The sequence below is a fragment of the Gambusia affinis genome, linkage group LG03 (genome assembly GCF_019740435.1).
Source record: "Gambusia affinis linkage group LG03, SWU_Gaff_1.0, whole genome shotgun sequence".
Taxonomy (NCBI): domain Eukaryota; kingdom Metazoa; phylum Chordata; class Actinopteri; order Cyprinodontiformes; family Poeciliidae; genus Gambusia; species Gambusia affinis.
The window spans coordinates 3,503,355-3,524,346 of NC_057870.1; the positions used below are offsets into that span (position 1 = coordinate 3,503,355).

Genomic DNA, 20,992 nt, shown 5'->3' on the forward strand with positions numbered 1-20,992 from the left:
CTATGTGAATCAGGTTAGATGTAATAACAGACCATTCTTGAGGAAAGATGAGTGTATGATATAAATGCCTCAGGAGGAGGAGCTTAATTGAGTTATAATTTCTTCTAAAACATCATGGGTGAGTTGGTGAAATTTAGCCATTTTCTCTACATTTGTCTGCTGGGCATATCATTTGTACTGGACTTGATGATAAAGTGCTCTGCACACAGATGGTCGACATTTGAGACTCAAGCATACTGACTGCCAAAAGTTCTCATGAGAAGTTCCTTCATTTCCCACAATCCCAATGGATTTTAGTGAGTTTAATGAACTGGTTGGGTGTACAGCCAGGCCAGATACTGTCAGTATCTTGGGAGCAACATGAAACTGCTACTGTGCATGTTACACAACAAGTTCTTGTTAGATAACCAAAAAGTGAGTTGATGTTATCTAATCCTCGGTTGAGTGAAATTTTAGATCGAAAACGATCTACCAACTCATCAGGATAGAGGCAAGAGTAGATTTGACTGAAAGTTTCTACAGTGCTGTTCTTAAGAAAACATTTTAGTCAACCGAACTTTCAAAGATAACAGAAAAATGATCAGTCAACGCAACATCAGTTAAAGACCTTGGAAGTATTTACACCCTTATTGGTAATCAAGTCCAGAGTGTGTCCCTGACTGCATGTTGCCTGTTTCACATGTTGAATCAAACCAAAGTTTTGAAGTTTATCACAGCAGATTGTCTTTGTCCTCTTTGTATCCACTGACTGTCCCATCACCGACAATAAGAACCTTTGGTATGTTTTCTCTTTTCTGGGCCAATTTAGGAGGAACCTGGTGCTAGTGCTACACAGAGAGCACAAGAGGTTAAAAAATGTTTTTATTTATTTTTTTTAAGCCAATGTGTAAGCCATGCTGCTGTGATTTTTAAATATGCATCCAGAGTAGCACAGGTGTGTGTGACATCAGAGACTGTAACCCGTACCTGACTCCTGGCTGTCTGGCATCAGTGCATTGCACTCAGCTCATGTAATGCCTGAGAAACCACTGATGAATCATAAATCCTGCTTACGTAAGGAAACTCTCCATCCTACTAGCCACAAATTAAACACGGCCCTCCATTAAAACTTGCAGGACTTTAGATAACCGTACATTTTCTGTCTGCTCACGCTGGAAGTCTCCTGATTTAGGTAACCGCAGTGGAGAACAGATGCTCCCCAACTTTCTGTCTACGTGTCAGGCTGCTCGTGCATCAGCCTTGTGAAACATACAGTGTGCTTCCACAGTCTGCCATTATGAGAACAGACCCAGGAGCAGCAGCAGTTTCATAATCCCGGCTTTCATAAGTCTTAGCTGTGTTTCATCCATACAGTAGAGTTTTAAGGTTTTGGAAACTGGAAAATGTTCACTTTCAATTTATTTAAACACATTTTTTTTTTTTACAATCAATTAATAAAGATGAAAAATATGTGATTTGAAGTAGATAAAAAGCTAAATGGGGGTTCTTGTGTGTGGCATTCTCTAATCAGTCTTATAACATTTAAAAAGTTGATCAAAACCAATTTACATGTTTTAAGAAACGTTACATGTTGTAAATCTTCCTACATTGTATTAATCATAACCAACTACAGACTCACAGATTATGTTCATGTTTCTATCTGAAGCTATTCTGGGTGTTTTCCGGATTGCTGTGAGGCTGGTTGCTTGTTTTCAGATTGCAAATGTGGATGTTTTTGACTTCCTGCTTTAAGACTAAGAATGACAGTTAGCTGTTGTGCTAATTTCAGCATCCAAAGATCAGAGAAATGGAGCAATCTTTTAGTCAGAGGAGAGCGATACTAATAATACAGAGTCCGTATCGCCGATACCAATACTGATGCCGATACTTTTTATTAAAGTTTGACACATCATCAAACGTCTGACTTGTAGGCAGTTTTGTGGTAGGACAGAATTTGGACAAAGTTTATAAATACATGAATAACATGATTTGTGTGCAGTTTTTCTAAATAAACAAACAAACAAAAAAAAACTATCGTCTGAAAACAAATTGAAACAACTTCGTCTTTGATGTAAAGTTGAGAAACTATAACACAAAAATAAGGTCAAATTTCAAGAGCGAATCAGGAACTAAAGTATCGATTTCTCCACACCAGCATAGATCCAATACTGATGCCATGTTGGTGTCAATGTCCTGATATTGTGGATCGATCTGCCCACCTCTACTTGTAGACCGATGAAACCAATAGTTTTGGCTCTAACATCCAGCAACGTCACACCCACTGTTAGGCGAAGTGGTGGAGTTCACAAACTCAAGTAATTTTGCAGCCACCAGTGATTTTCTTCTATTTACCAAAGTATTCTAGAGCCACAGAGTCACAGCTCTGCACCACAGAGCTTGATGTGAGGCCATCTCAAAAATGTTATTCCATTCATCTATAATTGGAAATGTCGAGCTGCACAGCTTCAGGGTGAATCAAGATGGGGCCCTCTGACTGCTGGGACATGTTCAGAACCTCTCAGTGGCCCTAAACGTGATGAAGCGAGTGAGGGACATGGGCTCCATATGGACAAAACGGAACGAGCAGCTTGTGAACAGACAGCGGAGCCGGTCCTAAGCCGGCTGCTTTGAACACCAGCTCTGGAGAGCTTCCAGTCGGCAGCCAGCTGCTCCTTGCCAGCTCCCAAATGAAAAACCATCGGTGCCTGTCCTGACCTGCTCAGCTTTTTGTATCGGCACCACAGAGACGGTTTTATTGATTGTCGTACTTTAACATTTCTGTAAATGTAAAGTGTGTTTTATGGGTAGAATTTACTGTTGTGATTCAAGATGAGACAGGAAGACAGGAGAAGATCATTAAATACATAACAGAGGATTATTCATAACCGGAGTGGATGAGATTACCACATGCTGTTATGTGATATGCTAATAATATTATAACTTGCCCCAATTAAATTGTGTGACTTATTAATTTTATGTACAGCAACAACAGAAAATCTTACCAGGTTTTTCTGGACTGGTTTCTTGTGCAAAGATCTTAGTACACTTGAAATAAGGCAAAACTAACTCATAAACAACTTTTCAGCAAGAAATAGGAGCTTGTTTTAAGTCAATAATTCATTAATATTAATATTAAATTTCTACTTTCATAGGCAGATTAATTCACTTATAACATGGAGAAAAATCTCTTGTTATAGGTTGCTCTGGATTCATCTGACCAGAGCATCTGCTCGTCCACATCATAGGATTTTTTTTTGAGTTACGTTCACAAAATAAAGCTTGAATTTGTTTTGCTCCTTCATCTGTCCAGGATGTTTGCTCGCAGAAGGAAGCCAACATACTGGGACTTCGCTGTCAACTGCACTGGCACCGAGGCCCACCTGTCCAGCTGCAAGCTGGGTCAGATTCTAGCCATGAAGTCCAATGAGACGTGCGCTGGAGGGATGCCTGTGGTGGTGAGCTGCGTGCCTGGCAGAGCCTTCGCCCCGGCGCCCATGACAGGGTATAGGAAGGCCTTCAGACAAGAGGTAACCACGGCTACGCCTCAGCGTAGTAAAGTCTTCAGCTCTTTGGGCGTATTACAGTAAAATGGGTAAAGTAATTTGCTACTTACACTGAAGCCGCAGTTGCTTATGAAATCTCTCAGCTCTTCCAGAGATTAAAATAAATTAGTGGTACAGTATTATGGATGTCATAGATCTGCATGATTAAGAAGACAGTTTACAGTAAACACACATGAGGATGATCAGGATTGTCCATAATGTTCAGAATTTTATGTTATATTTAGTTTATATTCAAAATGTAATGTAATTTTTCTTAAAAGGATCAACCTACTGTAGGATGTTTAAAATATGAAGTCCTTTCCATTCTCTACAAAATATATAGAAATCTGGGCCTTCAAAATAAGAGCATAAAAATTGTTATCATCAAACAGGTTTGATGCATAATTGCATCAGTGCTAGCACTTAGCGTTCGTCAACAATTCATAGGCAGAAGTGAGAGTGTTACGCAGCACAAATAATCACCCGGCCGGAACACAGTTAGCTAAAGAACAAAACATAATTTAACAAAGCTTCAAGGCAGATAATTTGCCTTGGGGAATTTTAATAATTAATGTGTTTTAATTACCTCAAGGAATCGCGACAGCCCTAATTTTGAGATTAGTTGTGTAGCAAGCAAAGAAATAGTTCTGCTTTGGTTGACGGTGTTGACTAAAACAGACGTTAGCACGCTAATCTGCATCATGCAGTCACAAAAGCACTGAAGGCGCCTCCTCCATATTTATGGCAGCTCTGTTGATATTTAGTAGAAATAAAGAAATGATGACAGATGCGTTATGAGAAAACATCATCTGCTAACAATGGTAAAGTTAGCATCTGCTTCTTTAGCATCCGAACTTCCCATGAACTCTGAACGATTCCTTAAGCAGTCTGGATCACATTTGATCCCTTCTAGATGAAAATAGAAATTACTTGGACTGATCGGACTGAACTGGATCATTTGAACAAAAATTAGACACTTTTGAAATCTTTCTTCTATTTTAAAAAACCCCCAAAAATGTCAAGATCAAGTTCCAATTTTTACATACAGCACATTTCCGACAGCACAGGCTGTCAGTACAGGAATAAAACAAACAAAATAGTTAGACCAACAGTCACAACACACACAAAAACAAAAAACACTTGCAACAGTGTGCACCAGAAGCCAGATCATAAAAGTGAGTCTTCAGAAGTGATTTAAAAGCTCCAGACTTTGCACTGGTTTAATATTAGGATGCAGGTTATTCAAGAGCCACAGCAAAGCCTCTGTCTCCGCAAACACCCTTGTAAAATTCTTTGCCATTAGATTAGACACGCAGAGGAACCTCAGTATGTAGACCAGTCAAACCTGGACTGGATTGTTCTACACCAATTAACTTTTATGATCCCTGACAACTTTATTTGTGAGATCTGTTCTCTATGGTTCCTCCTAACCTCATATGATCTCATTAGCCTATGTTTTTATTGTCTCGTGACGCAGACGTTTCATCACACCGCTCATAATCAAACACCTGGAACTGTTTCGCTGCCTCTCAAAAACCTGCCTGGTTATGGTTCTCCAGTAATATCTCTTTAAAAAAAAAAAAGCTGATATTTTTGTCAATACTTTTATTCTATGCTAATGTAGACAGTGTTTTCACCTTTTCCTCGTGTATTTACCTTCGAAACATTCTCAGCATGAAACCCTGCTGAGTCGGCCCGGTAGAGCGGCAGTCACGTTTTCTGTCGATCCGAACTGAAAACGTGATGGAATGGTAGACAGAGTGGGCATGGCCAAGGCCTCCACGCAGGTCCTGAAGCAACCTTGGAGAACGCCAGATGTGAGCCAGGCTGGCCTTGCATCACCCACCAGTGTGGTCATGTGGATGTTTATTAGTGGGAGAAAATGACTGCCGCCCTGCTGCTTTAACATCTGGTGGAAAACCTGAAACCAAAGGAGAGGAAGGGGGGGGAACTCCCCTGTGTGTGTGTTGAATGTTCAGGTCTGTGTTGGTGTAAAAGCCTCCATTTTTTCTGAGCTATCTTCCTGATTCAGCATTTACATCTGGGTGAGTTTTACTTTGGATCACCCAGAGGCACTGACCTCTGACCTCTCCACGGAGAAGAGGGAAGCGTATCCCCCCCCCATCTATCGTGAATGAACATCGTGCATCTTGATACCTTTTCCACGAGCGGCGCCGACAGGAATTTCTGTCTGGGTGACCTCACTGGTGCTGTGCGAGGTTTGAGCCTTCATGCTTCATGTCACGTTGCACAGCTGGGTGCTGAGCTGGGAGCGGCTCTGAACCTCCTGATGTCCGCAGCGCAGCGGTCCTCACTGACACCAAGCTCCGGCCCCAGCCGGATTTGTCGTGCTACGTTCACGAAAGAAGGCTGTTTTTGTTCTTATGCGTTTTTCATTCTGTCTGCCCTGCTGATGGGCAACAAGAGAACTTCTTCTGCTAACGGCTAGCTTGCATGATATCATTGTATCATACTGGCTGCTAAGCCTGTCCAATAAGCAATTAATCAATTAATTGCATGGTAAATTAAAATGAGCTTGATGATTTCCATCTTGATGATTAATGTGTATTATGAAGGGCAGTTTTATTTACAGAGGCTATTTTCTTCTGTTTTTATTCTTCTCTGGTTTTGATTTCCATTTCATTTTATGTTTTCTGTTGTTTTATTTTCCAGTTGTGGAGTGAAGTGCTCTTTACAAAATTAAAGCATTATGGTGTTTGAGAAAGCAAACTTCCATTTTTATGCTGTGATTGTGTATATTAAAGTATACACCATTCTACTTCACTTTTGTAGTCAATAGATCACTTGAAAATGTTCTCAGAACAACAATATTATTGATTATTTCAGTAATTGTTGGGACAGTTAGTTACCGTGACAGACAGGTCGACTGGCTTCAGTTTATTTACAGGCTGCTGGGCCAGGCAACGTGGCTTAAAAATATACATCTCCAATTTTTCCTACCAGGTCGGATTTATGACATTAATCGAGTTCTTTTCTTTTCTGAAAGAAAAATTACACCTTTAAGTAGTATTTCCTTATTTGTAAAACAAGAGGATGCTGAGAGTTATCCATAATTTTCTTGATTTTATGTAAAAGTAATTTTTTGCTCCAACGTCTCCAGAGGTTCCACAGTCGTTCACCGAACAAAACCAGAGCAGGACCAGATCAGAACCAGATCAGAACCAGCATTTTTTTTTCCCCACCAGGGGGTCTTTTTGTGGGCTCTAGTGTCCCTTATACCACAGTAGGCTGACAGGAAAGGGGGAAGAAGAGGGTGGAAGATATGCGGCAAATGTTGTCGGGTCCGGGAATCGAACCCGCGACGGCCGTGTCGAGGACTGAAGGCCTCCAAACGTGGGGCGCGCTACCCTCTACGCCACCGGAGCACGCCCCAGAACCAGCATTCTTGAGCCTGTTTAAGTCCCATCCCTGGTTCTGATGTGGGTTAATTTGATTTAAGATCAGTCTCTGTGACTGACATGACCTTTGAAGTCCTTTTATTTGTAACAGACTGTAATTATTATGTAGAAAATGTAACTTTGCCTCCTCTAAAACTTCCTCTCCTGTCACTGGGAGTGATTAAATGTCTCCTCAACTAGTTGAACAAATATGACTTAATGTCTGAATGTTTATAAGTGTTCCTGCTGTACATCTGGAAGTTAACAGCGTAACAAGCTTAAGAAGACTGACAGTGGCCTTATTACACCTTTATTACTTTTTAATTGCGGTCCAATGCAGTAAAACTGCAGCTGTGCAGTAATGAGGAGGAAACCCACACGTACACAAACTTAATAATATACAATGGTGTATTATTTTCACTAGAAAATGCACAAAACCAATAAAAACACAGCTTGCCAGGAGTCTACAACGTCACAAAATATAAAGTTTTTCATCCTAAACAAACAGCTATGCAGCAACCAGACAATTATGGTTTCTATAACAACCTGTCTCGAAATGATTGCTGAAGATCTCTGAAAATGAAATCTGGACTTTGTGGTTTCCTTCTTCGCAAACCGCTTCCATCGTTAAATAACTTTCAGTCCAGTGTCCCACGCCTGCAGCCTCAACGGTGGGTTGCTGTCGGAATGAAAGTAAAAACCTTGCATGGAAAGACTCGTCTGCTTTGTGGAAATAGTTAGTTATAGCAAGTGGTGTGCAAGTGTCATTAAGTCATAACCGCGTTTTTATTTTTCTCACTTGTCACCAGGTGGACTCCGTGTATGACGGAGAAGATGCTTGCAAAAAATATAAATTTCAGTTCTTTTCTAAATAGGAAAACAGTGGCACTTAGCATTCATCGACAGATTGCTGCGCAGCACAAATAATCATCTGGCTGGAAGACAGTGAGCTAAATAGTAAAACATAAGTTATCAAAACCTCCAGGCCGATAGTTTACCTCGAGAAATTTTAATAATCGAGATCCTCGTTTCAACGCCACTCATGAGAATAATCAACATATGTGGTTTTCTCTTTAAGACGTGTGGTCATTTCTGCTCTAACGGAGGCTCCTCTGGACGCTGTGTGTTTGTCGCTTTCAGCAGCCGCTGGTTCGCCTCCGCGGTGGAGCCATCGTAGGGGAGGGCCGGGTGGAGGTCATGAAGAATGGAGAGTGGGGCACCATATGTGATGACCACTGGAACCTGCTGTCGGCCACTGTGGTGTGTCGGGAGCTGGGCTTCGGCTCGGCAAAGGAAGCGCTGTCCGGAGGACAACTTGGACAAGGTACCATCATCCATGCTGTCTCTGGAGTGTCTGTTTTACGTTCATTGGTTTATTTCTAAATGTTTGGTCGTATGACTCTTTCATCCCCACTGCTGTTTGATGCACATTCAGATTCACCAGTGATTATGGTCTACAGAAACATGTGGCCAACATGTACAGAGGGGGGGGGAAGCAGCCAAACAGCCATGCTAATTAGAAAGCAGACCTGAAGCTAACCCATAATAGTTGAGAATGACAGTTTTTATTGCTGGAACAACTCGCTGTCTATAATTTCCGACATGCCGTCACTTTTCCTGTCGAGTAAAACCACGTCTTGGTAAAATTTTACAAACTGATTCTGCCCTTTTATTGTTACACCATATGCAAGATTTTCTTAGGGTCATGACCTCTCAGATCTTATGTGGATTAACTTCCACAGCAGTTTTCTAGTTCGTATAGCTGTGAAAATTATTAGTGGTACAGCGATTTATTGGCAGACTGTTTTATCAGCGCCGGTTTTCTTAATTTTGAGAGATCTGTGATCGGCCGATGTGATCTACCTCCGCAAATGTCTAAAACTCAAACACTTTCCTGTTCTGCTCTGCTGTGAGAGAGGTTTGACTGACACACATTATTTTTTATCCTTTACATGTTTTGAAATTTAACTAGAATTGAATTTAACTGAAAAAAGGAATTTTTTTTTATTTTAAGAAAATACTTGTAATAATGGACATTTGTTGTGTGGTACTGCTGGTTTGTATTATTTTCAGTAAACATATTTCATGTTGTGAATAATAACTTAACATTAAACATAGTTTGAATAAATACTTAGTTTAGCTTGCCATGTGTTACTTTAAATTATTCCATATAATTCTAACATAACTTGCTCATATCTTCACCTAGCTTAGCTATCTTGACTTAGCTTAGCTTATTTTAACTGGCTTAGCTTAGTTTAACGTTGTTTAACGTAGTCTATTTTATCTTAGGTTAGATTAAGGCTTATATTCATTTATGAGTCAGAGGGCTACAATTCATACAAAATTCTTTGGGAAACAAAATATTAATATTTTTATCAAAAAGGATATAGAACTATCTAACAATAAAGTGAAACTTTTTTCACATTAAAATGCCCATTTGTCTGGGCTGGAAACTCTCATTCTGAAATCAACAATCTGAAAATGAGAATGAATTTCCACAAGCCTGCAGCAATCAGTGTTGTCTGAATATCCAATAGAGTTTAGGGGAACCATGTTGAGTTATATCTTTGAGTACATAAAACTATCTTGTTGATCAAGTCTTCACTTTCGAATCACAAACGAATAAGTTTGAAATCCTGATCACCTCCTACGTGCTTGTGCGCCCTTCAGGGATGGGGCCGGTGCACATGAATGAAGTGAAGTGCTCCGGATTTGAGAAGTCCATAACCGAGTGTCCCTTCAACAAGGAGGCCCTGGGCTGCAGCCACGAAGAAGATGCAGGCGTCCGGTGTAACGTCCCAGCTATGGGCTTCGAGCAGAGGGTCAGTCTCTCCTCCATTTCAGTACAAATCTGAACCTCCAACAAGGAAACCAGATCCAGTTAGGGATTTACTAGTGTGTCTTCAACAGCTGATGTTGATGAGGGTGTGCTTGCCGAACAGCATGAGACGTATTCTGAACCACTAAGCTAAAGAATTTAGTTGTTGTTTTTTATGATCACAGAATGATTCACCGATGGCTTTTCTGACTGGTAGTGGAGGAATGTTAGTTCTTAATACTTTTCAGTGATGTTGCACTAAGCTGTGTTTTTTAAATGTTTTTCTTCTTCTAATTTTTAACCCACAGCTGCGTCTGAGAGGTGGCCGAAACCCCTTCGAAGGCCGTGTGGAGGTGCTGGTGGACAGGAACGGCTCTTTGGTGTGGGGCACAGTGTGCAGTGAGGGCTGGGGAACCATGGAGGCCATGGTGGTGTGCAGACAGCTGGGCCTGGGCTTCGCCAGCAGTGCCTTCCAGGTACTTGTGCCAACACACTTGAATCCAACAGCTGAATCACCTCCCAAGTGCAGTCAGGTTCTCCAGAGTCCTGCTAATGACCTCATCATTTGACTCAAGAGTGTTGAAGTAGAGATACATCTAAGAGTTCCAGGTCACCGGCCCTCGAGGGCCAGGACTGCCCAGCCCTGCTTTAGCAGAACAAGTCTGCGTGTGTTCTTAGAAAGAGGAAACTTCAGGTCTACTCGCGTGGATCCGACATCCTGTTTCATGAGGGGTTGCGGTCTTAAAGTCTTAAGTCTTAAATTCGTCATTCTACAATTAAGACATTAAAAGGTTTTAAAATGTAATTTGACTTTAAATACGTTAATTACAAGCCTTAAACTTTCTTGTGGCAGGACTATTTCATCTTGTATATTAACATCTTTTGTTGTGTGTATAGTGCTTTTTTTTCTCACAGGACTTTTCTGTCAGGAAAAAGTTTTAATTGCGAGCAGAGGTCTTCACGGTGTTTTGTGACTCAAGGCGGTTGAGGCTAATAAAAGCTGCTAACATAACCTTGCTACATGGCTAGCTTTTTTGGTGTCTCTTAAGGTTACATGCAGCTTTATCAGCAGTTGCTTGGACAACCTTTGTCTTCGCCACCGGCTAACCCATGTGATGCTACAAGCATTCTTTGCTAAACAGTTTGGCCCTAGCATTATGCATCTTTTAAGTTCAGTAAAATATATGCCTTATATAAAATGGGAGATGCTTTCATACCAAATCAGGGGGAAAAAATCCTCTTGTCTTTGGTCATCAAAACTCAAAAATCATCATGGCAAAGAAATGTTATTTCTGAGGTTTTAAAAATCTTTCCATTCAGAATAAACCTTTTTACTTAAAAACTGAATTTTTTGCTTGCATGTGTGATCTTTGACTAATAGCTAAATTATTTTGATATTCTGAAACACTTAAATGTGAAAAACATACAAAATAATAGGAATTTGGGAAGAGGGGCGAACACTTTTTCACACCACTGTGACATCTTACATCTTAATTAAATCATCATGTTAACACAGTTACATTTCAGTGTCAGTGACCTGTTTGTTTTTGGCAAGGCTGACAGGAGTAAGTGCTAAAACAAAATTTGGGCTCCTGGCATGAAGTGAGTGGCTCATAACATGGTTTACATTCGGAAACGTGGTGGTTAGCTCCAACAGCTTTTAAAAGTGTCTACAGAGCTGTGGAATGTAGAGCTGCCTGATCACAGGACGCCTCCAGACAATTAGTAAACACCTGATGAGCTCATGTTAGGACCTGCTTCTCAGAGCAACTGGCAAAAACATTGTTAAAGGGTTAATAAAGGAGCCATGCTGTTATGAAGGCGGAGTTTCAGAAAGAGCAGGAGCTTTTTTAAAGCGACAGAGGCCCAATTTCAAGGCATTAAATTACAAAGTCAAATTTCTTGTAAGTCATATCATTTTATCACAACCGAAGGTAACGTAGTTACTTGATAACTACGTTACCTTCTACGCACGGTGTGCCTGATAAACACATAATATTGTAATTTTAAACATTTGCTAGTTTTTCTTTTTAGTCCCATCACAGTGATGTGGAACATATGTAAGGGTTTCAGCAACTTTTATAATATGCTGTAATTGAAGAAGTCTATTCTGTCAGTTCTACTCATGAAACCTCTTTTTGTTTGTTGGGTTTTTTTTTTTCTGTACTTCAGAAAACAATTTTGCCTCTGAACGTTTGTGCGTCCACAGGAGACGTGGTATTGGCCGGGTGAGGTCAGTGCTGACGGTGTGGTGATGAGCGGCGTTCGCTGCTCCGGAACTGAGATGTCTCTGTCCCACTGCCTGCACCACGGACCCCACCTCAGCTGCCCCAGAGGAGGGGGACGCAACTCCGCTGGAGTCTCCTGCTCTGAAAGTAAGACTCTGGGAAAGGCTAAATCAAGAGCCTCACTTCTGCTCAGCATCAAGCATAACATTACAAATGTGTCATAAATTGTATTTCACTTTGTTTTGGCAAAGTGTTCACACTCCTGTGAATTTGAACGTGTATTTTATGTGACGGAATATAGTGGGCAATATGGACTTAGAATTTTATCGTGATATTTTCTTGTACTAATTTGATAAAAAAAAAAATTTATAATAAAGCTATTTATTTCTTATTTTTTTGCAATACAAACAAGACAATTGTTGTAGAAAACTTGAAATGGAGATTCACTTTCAAGCAGCACAAAAACACTATAAACATAGAACCAGAGTTATAGTAGGGTATTTGTGTGCTGGAACGGCCCAATCAAAGCTCAGGTCCATAGAAACCAGCTGAGTTTCTACACTGATTTTGCCTCTGAATGCCTTTGAATAACCCAAAATATTGAGTCAGGAGGACTGAACACCAATGGTTGTTATACATAATGGATTTGGATAGCTGTTATTTATTAAAAGACAATTAAAATGAACAGCAAGAATGACTCTTAAAGATTCTCAAAACATTGCAAAAGTTTCCAATAAAATACAGTATTGTAAATATAAATACCATCATTACAGTTAATGTCTGCTTTTCAGCTTCTGTAAGCTGGAACGCTTACATAAGCTTTTCAGCTTACAGAAAATCTTCTTTAAGCTTTTGTTTCTGTTCTGGGCCAATAAAAACCTGATGTTTTCTACAGTCTCCTCTGTCATGGAGCAAAAACTTTCCTTGGCTTAGAAAAGCCCAAAGTCCAATCGGTTCATCTGTTTCCTTGTGTTAAAACCCGCTGTCAACATTTGAAGCAAACACTGTTTCAACTGCGTAGTAGTTTAAGGGGGATGAATACTGATAGTTTTGCAAAGAGCTGTAAACTGACTGCAAACCTTAATTTTTTAGTCATAAAAGTCAATTTCCTTCGTCCTTTTACACAAAGCTTACCAAAACTGTGTTAAACTATTACAGAACCTTTGTCAAAGAGAAATCCCTGGTTCTTTCTTGGAATCTGTTGTTTGGGACAGAAAACTATTGTTTTACTTTGCTTGCAGCCATCTCTATGTGTTTCTAAATATCTTTGGTCTCCGTCTTTTCTTCTTCTTCTTTTTTTTTCCCTTCCCACCTTTAGCGGCTCCCGACCTGGTGCTGAACCCTCAGGTGGTGGAGCAGACCACCTACATGGAGGACCGGCCCATGTTCATGCTGCAGTGTGCGTACGAGGAGAACTGCCTGGCCTCCAACTCTGACCAGACGCCGGCCAACGCGTACCGCCGCCTGCTGCGCTTCTCCTCTCAGATCCACAACAACGGCCAGTCCGACTTCAAGCCCAAAGCTGCCAAGCACCTGTGGGTGTGGCACGACTGTCACAGGTCTGTCAGGATGGAAATGTTTCTAGAAATAAAGCATACTGGGGTGGGCATTTATTGTGAAAAATGTCTTATCATAATAAGAATTTTGATCCATTGTTGTCCCGATAGATTTCACCTATTGATGATAAATAAGAAAAACAAAACTGACAGCATCATCAGAGATCATCAGACATCCTGAAGAAGCCACTAGAATTTTTGAATTCTCAGTTTTCTTGAATTCTTAAAATTTTATCAAGATCAGTATTTAGGTTTGTGGCACTATGACTGATATGCCATGCAGTCTAAATTTTTATGATGATGATGATTATCGCAACAGTAAACTATTAAAGAATATATATTAAAAATAAAGCAAGAAACATTTAGGCTACTGTGGGTGTGGGTGTGTGAGTGCGTGTGTTCTTGTATTTGATACATTGTAAGGACCGTTTAAAACATACTACCTTATGGGTACTATCTGCTTCTTATGGGGCCCAAAGTCCACACCCCATAAGAAGAAGTGTTGTTTTTGGGTTGTGGGTAAGATTTAGGATTAAGGTGTGCCGTGCACTGGTAATGGTCAGGTTTATGGTAAAAGTCAGGTTAGGCTGTTGAAAGTATTGAAAAAGAAATGAAGTAAATCCAAAGTCCTTTTGAAGATTGAAAGACATACTGTATGTGTGTGTGCGTGGGTGTCTGTGTGTGCGGGTGTGTGTGGGTGGGCGTGTGTGTGCAGGCATTATCACAGCATGGAGGTGTTCACCACATATGACCTGATCAGCCTAAATGGAACCAAAGTGGCAGAGGGACACAAAGCAAGTTTCTGCCTGGAGGACTCAGAATGTGACGAAGGTTGGAATCTCACTGCTGTTGTTTTTAACGATGTAATAACAACAAAAACATTTTCAAAATGTTATCTCAAATAGTCTTCATTTTAACTTAGATGTTGCCTCAAGTGAGTATGAAAGCCAAAGGTCTTTCCATAGTTTGTTTAGCTAATTTTGTTCTGCTTTCAATGGTTTTCAATACATGGAGGGTTCCACCCCAAATCCAGTTGCTGTCCTCCCTACATCTGGGATATCCAAGCCAACTCTACATTCTGACTTAACATTTGGAGAACAGTAAACTTCCAATGCAACGGTGATCCTAGCATTTAGAGAGGTTTTTTGGACAAATTCACGACTCCATTTTCTTCTGAAATACGTTCCCCATCTGGGGAACTTGGAATTTGAAAAGCACTTGTAAAGAAAAGACATGGTACCCACGAAACCAAAGCTTGTGCTGTTACTTCAGCCACAGCTTTGGCTGCGAGGTCAGCTGCAGACAAATCCTCCCCTGCCGAGTTAGATTTTTCTGCGACTGTACTCTCACCTTCATGGTGTATGGTGGTCTTTGAATACACTTCCCCAGCCGGGTCAGTTTGTTCGAAGACAGTACGATCGTCCTCGGTACTGTCTCGTACCATCTCTGTCACATCAATGTCCGTGGTCCCACAGACATTGGTCGGGTGTTCAGAGAAAACTTCCCCAGCCGGGTCGGTTTGCCCAGAGACAGTACCGTTGTCCTCTGTACTTTCTTGTCCAGTCCTCGTCGGGTGAGAGTCTGCAGGCCCACAAACCTCTGTCGCCTTTTCAGAACAAACCTCCCCAGCCAGGTCGGTTTGTTCTTGGGCGTCGGATGGAAGATCTTCCCAAAACAAATTGTCTTCATCATCCTGATGGTAACCTTCGTTGGAATCCTTTCCTGGAAAGTAACGATCAAACGCTTTCTTCAAACCCATGGTTACAGCATATCGTAAGCCCCATCCAAGCAGGATAAACAAGGGAACGAGCACCTTTGAAACACAAAACATTGTTGCTCCGCACAAATCTAAATCTCCAAGAACCGTCTGGATCTGACTGATGCTTTGAGATTCAAGCATTCAAGCATCAGAACTTCTTTGATCTACTGTGATGTACATGATGCCATCTATGACCTCATTAGTGAGCTCACTGGACTTCTGGTGCAATGTCTCGCTTCTGATCGTTGTTATGGAAACGATGAGATCAGTTTTGCATGACTCAAGCTGTTATAAATACTTAAATAAAAATCTATATTTTTTATTTATTTAACGTAAAGTGATTAATAGATTTGTGTATGATTTAATTTTTGCATTTGTGGTTTTCCATACCTGCTGTGGTAAAGCAGACTCTATCAGGAATGACTGTTTGCTAGAAAATAGTGGGAGCAACTTTTTGGCACACACCTGAGACCACAGAACCTCATTGTCCACTAGACTTTGCAACCCTGTCGAGCTTGAAGACGTCAGCGACCTTTCTTCAAAGTGTCGAGTTTCTTTAGATTGGGTGAGGCATGAAGCTCTTTGAAGTCTTATTTCATGTCACCAGATAGTATATGTGGTTTTCTTGAACATGGCTACAAAGTGTAGATGCAAATGATCACTCCTTCTTTTGTCGCCCTCTAGTGGTCATATACTGTGGCTCACCTTGTGTAAATGTATTGTTTTCTCCAAGGTGTTTGCAGTGACGTTATCTTACTTTATCTTTGTAGGTATCGAAAAGAAGTATGAATGTGCTAACTTTGGAGAGCAGGGCATCACTGTAGGCTGCTGGGATACCTACAGGCATGACATTGACTGCCAGTGGGTCGACATCACCGACGTCAAACCTGGAGATTACATTTTTCAGGTGATTTCTCCTGTTGGTTTCTTCTTTCTATCGGTTGTGTTTCTGCGATGTCTTCTCTCTGCAGCCTTGACGTTAGTTTCATTCTTGCCTGTCCTTTAACAGATTGTAATTAACCCTAATTACGAAGTGCCAGAATCAGACTACACCAATAACATCACTAAATGCAGATGTCGATACGATGGTCATCGTGTGTGGATGTACAACTGCCATAATGGTGAGACCCTGCTATGATTTTGAAGGGTGGCTGCAGCTTTTACTGTCTTTGGGGGGCTTGTTGGTTTTTTTTTTACCAAAACAATCACTTTAGTTTTTCTGCATTTAATGAGACATTCAAAGAGAGTGACCCAAAGATGGAGCCTTGTGGAATCCCACATGGAATTTCATCACTTACTGTGATCAAATAGTCCTCCAACTATTTGAAGGAACTTTATTTAAGCATTTCTTCTTGGAATATGGACCTCCATATTTGGGTCACTTTTTTTCAGTGTCTCTTCTTTGTTTGTGTCAACTATATAAAAAAAAAATCTGTATTAAAAAAAAAAAAGTATTCCCTCTGCCAGTCACTCCACACACTGTCTTATGTGTCATAGCTTTGCTTTAACCAGTACTTCTGTGTTATTTTTTAAAAGTACAAACTCCGTACCTATAGTGAGATTTTTTTTACATTAATTTAGTCACAACTCAGATTCATTACTTTTTAGTCATTTGTAAAATTCACCTGCAATAGCATTTATCAGTTTTGCTCAAAATTGCATTTTTACGGTAACATGCATCTAAAATAAGTTAATAAAACAATTAACTTATTTTAATTTAGTTTAGATTTCATATTTCTTAGAATCCACTATTTCATAGCAACATTCTTCACTTTGAGCTGAAGACTTTGCTAACCTTATGTTCTACTAATACCTTATAATCAATTTACTTTGGAAGTTTTTGATCTGATTTTATATGCAGTATTTGGTCAATTGTATTTCTGCTGCTCTGCCTCTAGATGGCTCACTGAGCTCTGAGACAGAGATGATGTTCCCAGGCCTTCTAAACAACCAGGTGACCCACAGGTAAAACCGACAGAGTGGAGTCGAGAGGCAGTCACCTCCGATGGGAATTGTCCCACCAACCACTACCCATGCTGTCAAGGCTGGATTCTACTTCCTGTCCCTGAATGAATCATCTCTTCTTCTCCTCACCTTTCTTCCTCTACCCTCCTCACTTCCCAGCACATAGTATGTGTTGACCTATTCTGTCCATCACTCTCTGTAATGATCACAGGACTGGTGAATCTTTGTTTGGGTCTGTGACAGAGAGACTTTTTCACTTACTGTGATTAAATAAGAACTTCATTTAAATATCTCTTCATGGAAGTGCAGCACTTTAAGAAGCACTCAACTGCAGAACCTGGTGGATTTTGTTCGTGTTGTTTTGTCCCCACAGACCTGGAAGATTATCTTCAATGGAGAACTACTTTTTGTTTTCTTCTCACTAGATCAACCTTTTAATGTTTGACATCCAGTCTTTAGAAAACAAGAAGTCTATTCATCACTCCTAAGTGATGCTTGAACTGCCACATTCTAACAGAACATGAGGGCCGGTTCTGAAATATTGGCAGTGTTTGCTTTATTTTCTCCTTGGCAGACTTAGTAAATTACCCTATACCCATTTTTTGAAGAGTTGCTGAATAATCCAGTGGGGGTGAAGGGTCAGGGGTGAGTTTGTTAGAAATGTGTGTTAGAAGTATTGTAATTATTTCAAAAAGTGACTCGTCATTTCATTGTATAATTCAGCTGTAATGTGAGTGGTTGTTGATGCCAAACTTGCATATAAGCTAGTGTGTCATTCATACACTGCCACCTCCTGGTTAACTCATGTAAGCACTTCAGTTACGAACTAATGACTGATATATACATGTATTGTTGGATTGGAAAACCTTGAGTTTCCATTGGTATAAAAGTGAAAGAGGTGCAAGAACTGAGATCCCTGATTGCCTTCCATCAATGTTTTATATAAAAAAAACTCTTGTTATTTGTGCTTCTCTTAAACATTCATGTTCAATGATCCTGAAGGGGCAAGTACTTCAAAGACAAAATGATGAATCATAAGTTCATCATTTGTTATAAATTCTCTTCTAAGCGGATTGTGACCGAATGTAAAGGCGACCACGATTTCAGTCACAGATTATTCTTTAAAAACTTTGATAGAAGGTTCAGAAAAAGGCCTGACCATGGAGCATGTTAGAGCTCAGGGATGTCAGCTAGCTTTGGTGACCTGACTGAAGCTAAACTTAGCGGAAACAAGTTAAAGGTGTAATTTGCTTTACCTTTGCAGATTAAGAAACGACATTCTCCATGTTTCTGAGTTAGATGTGCCTCACAGGTCATAGTACCAAGTCAGAAACCATTTGGATTTGCCAGTAGTTATGAATCAAAGCAATACAAGCTGGTAACAGTGTCGTTCTATTCTATGTTTCCCTTGTTTTCACTGCGGCAAACAAACCTAAATGATTTAAAATTAGCTTTTTGGGTGCCTTCACACCAGCCTTGTTTGGTCCGCTTAAATTGAACTGGTGAGAACCAAACCTACCTCTCAGTTCGGTTGAGGTGAACTCTGGTGCGGTTCAAATGCATATATGAATGTCAAGCGGTCCGGAGACCACTCCAAATGCAGGAAGTGGACTACAGCGCAGGGCATTCTGGGTAAATACAACCAAAACAAACAAATTAGTCAAATTAGAGAAATAGCTCGTGGTCATTTTTCAGATTTCCTTCAGCGGTTTTGGTGCAGCGGCACCACAGGCCAGGAGGGAAACAGATCAAATTGTTTGGTTGGTTTTACAGTGTGAAACTGAACCAACAGCATGGAACTATCTGGGAACAGACAGAAGAAATCAGAAGTTCATTTTCACTTTTGATTGAACAGTTTATTTCTAAAGCTTCTACTGTTCTATAAATCTATCAACTATATTGGATGTTGAGGTCATGGTTGTTCTGGCACTTTTGAAGTTGGTATTCCAGATTCAGGGAGGAGTAAAGCTAGTTTTTCTAAATTGGAACACTCCTGAAATAACTTCACATTGACAAATCCAGATGGGCTTCCTATTAAATACCTAAGTTAGTTTGTTGGCTCACAATATGAGCAAATATGAGAGCACTTGTATTATTCAAGCAAGGAGTGGAACTAACATAGTGCATAGCTTGGATTCGGTATAAACCTGCAACATACTAGCATATCAGGCCAGTATGAAACCTGTGGAACATTCTTTGTGGGTCTCATTCACCATCCATGTGTTCCTCCAGCAGCAGCACAAGTTTGGGGAAGAACATCTTTCAACCCGGTGATGGCACAGATACCATTTTTGGCATTTTTTTATTTTTTTTTAAATTAATGTTATTACTTGTTTGTAATTCTTTGTATTTTAAGGTATGTGAATTCAGTTTATTTGTACTTTTTTGACATGGTGCTATCTAACTGGTCCTCTGTTTTCTGAGGGTTCAGTACATGTTGAACAGCTGCATTATGTGTATACTAACAGTATACTTGAATTGAAACAATGTGCTTTTGTGTGTTGACCTATAATAAAGAGTTAAGCAACTGAATCAGTGTGCCACTGAATGTTCTTTGTGTATTTATTGCAACACAATTAATTTTGTCAAATTGAAATCACAAACTTCAAAGCAATTTATTAGACTCTCATGTAGACCGCTGCAATGTTGCATATAGTGAAGTAAAATGAAAACTATCATGTAAAACTGATTTTGGTTTTAGCTTTATATCATGTTATAATGTTATTCCCTCATCAAAAACACACCTGGAGTATTGCTCTGATTTTTTGGTGCATGTTTGAAAAATCCTTTAATCTCCCATGGCAACCATTTAGCTGTGCAAAACGTCTGGGGAGATCGAGCACCGCCTTCAATGACAAAGCTCCTCCTCCTTTTCAATATTCTGCCTCACAGAGCAGCCCTAACCCTGCGCCTCCCTCACTCAGCCCCTTCAGACTAGCCAGCAGCAATTGGCCAACGCCTGGTGGAACTGAACATCAGCTGAACTCATTATCGGAAGTACTTCTCAGGGAAACACTGGTAAAAATGTTGTTTAAGGATTAAGAGGGCAGCCATGTGATGACTCCTTGAAGGCGGAGTTTTAGAAAGACAGAGTTTCTAAAAGAGACAAGAGGCCCAATTTTAATGCATCAAATTATATAGTCAAATTTCTTTTAAGACAAGTTTGATGTATATTTGGTGTTCCAGACACAGAAATGAATGAACCTCTTGATTTCAGATTCTGAGACACTTTCGGTGTGATTATGGTGGAGGCGGCTGTTTGGTTGCAAAGTTGAAGGTAAATAAATATAGCAAATCGCCACTGGTGGGCGCTCTTGCTGTGCACAAGAGATGTGAGCTGTTCCTGTTCAGAGGAGATGTCCTTTGATTAAAATAAACATTGCCTTGTGCTGCTTCCAGTTATCTGCTTAAATATTGTTTTATTTAACTATTGTGTATCATACAAAAGAGTATACAGTATTTTTATAGCAACCAAAAGTAGGATAATTACTTGATTGTGCTATAAAATGGTGATTTGTGTGTGGAAAACGTAATACTGCTCCTTTAAAGCTGTAATTACAGTACAAGAGGGGGTTCTACAAAGAATTGCTTCAGGGAGACAGAGCATAAAAATGAGAAAACCCTTTTGCATTTTCCTTCAACGATACAAATACTCACCATTTTTCTTTGATGTGTCAGATATGAACCTAATAAATCACATTGAGGTTTGAAGCACAACATGACAAAACAGGAAGAAATCCAGGGCGT

General features: G+C 40.2%; 1 protein-coding gene across 2 annotated transcripts in view; it reads left to right on the top strand.

Annotated features, from left to right (window-relative positions):
* loxl2b (lysyl oxidase-like 2b) overlaps positions 1–19,777 on the top strand; it is a 34,433-nt gene extending 14,656 nt beyond the window's left edge. Inside the window, exons 5-14 of one of the 2 annotated variants that reach the window (XM_044111063.1) lie at positions 3,290–3,506; positions 8,063–8,243; positions 9,590–9,741; positions 10,046–10,213; positions 11,947–12,112; positions 13,284–13,524; positions 14,237–14,352; positions 16,051–16,187; positions 16,290–16,401; positions 17,179–19,777. In XM_044111063.1, coding sequence (XP_043966998.1) covers positions 3,290–3,506; positions 8,063–8,243; positions 9,590–9,741; positions 10,046–10,213; positions 11,947–12,112; positions 13,284–13,524; positions 14,237–14,352; positions 16,051–16,187; positions 16,290–16,401; positions 17,179–17,249 — 1,561 coding nt within the window. In that variant the 3' untranslated portion in view covers positions 17,250–19,777. Of the gene's footprint in view, positions 1–3,289; positions 3,507–8,059; positions 8,244–9,589; positions 9,742–10,045; positions 10,214–11,946; positions 12,113–13,283; positions 13,525–14,236; positions 14,353–16,050; positions 16,188–16,289; positions 16,402–17,178 lie in introns of both variants that reach the window. The other variant, XM_044111062.1, reaches the window with a different exon arrangement.
* The last annotated feature ends 1,215 nt before the right edge of the window (positions 19,778–20,992 follow it).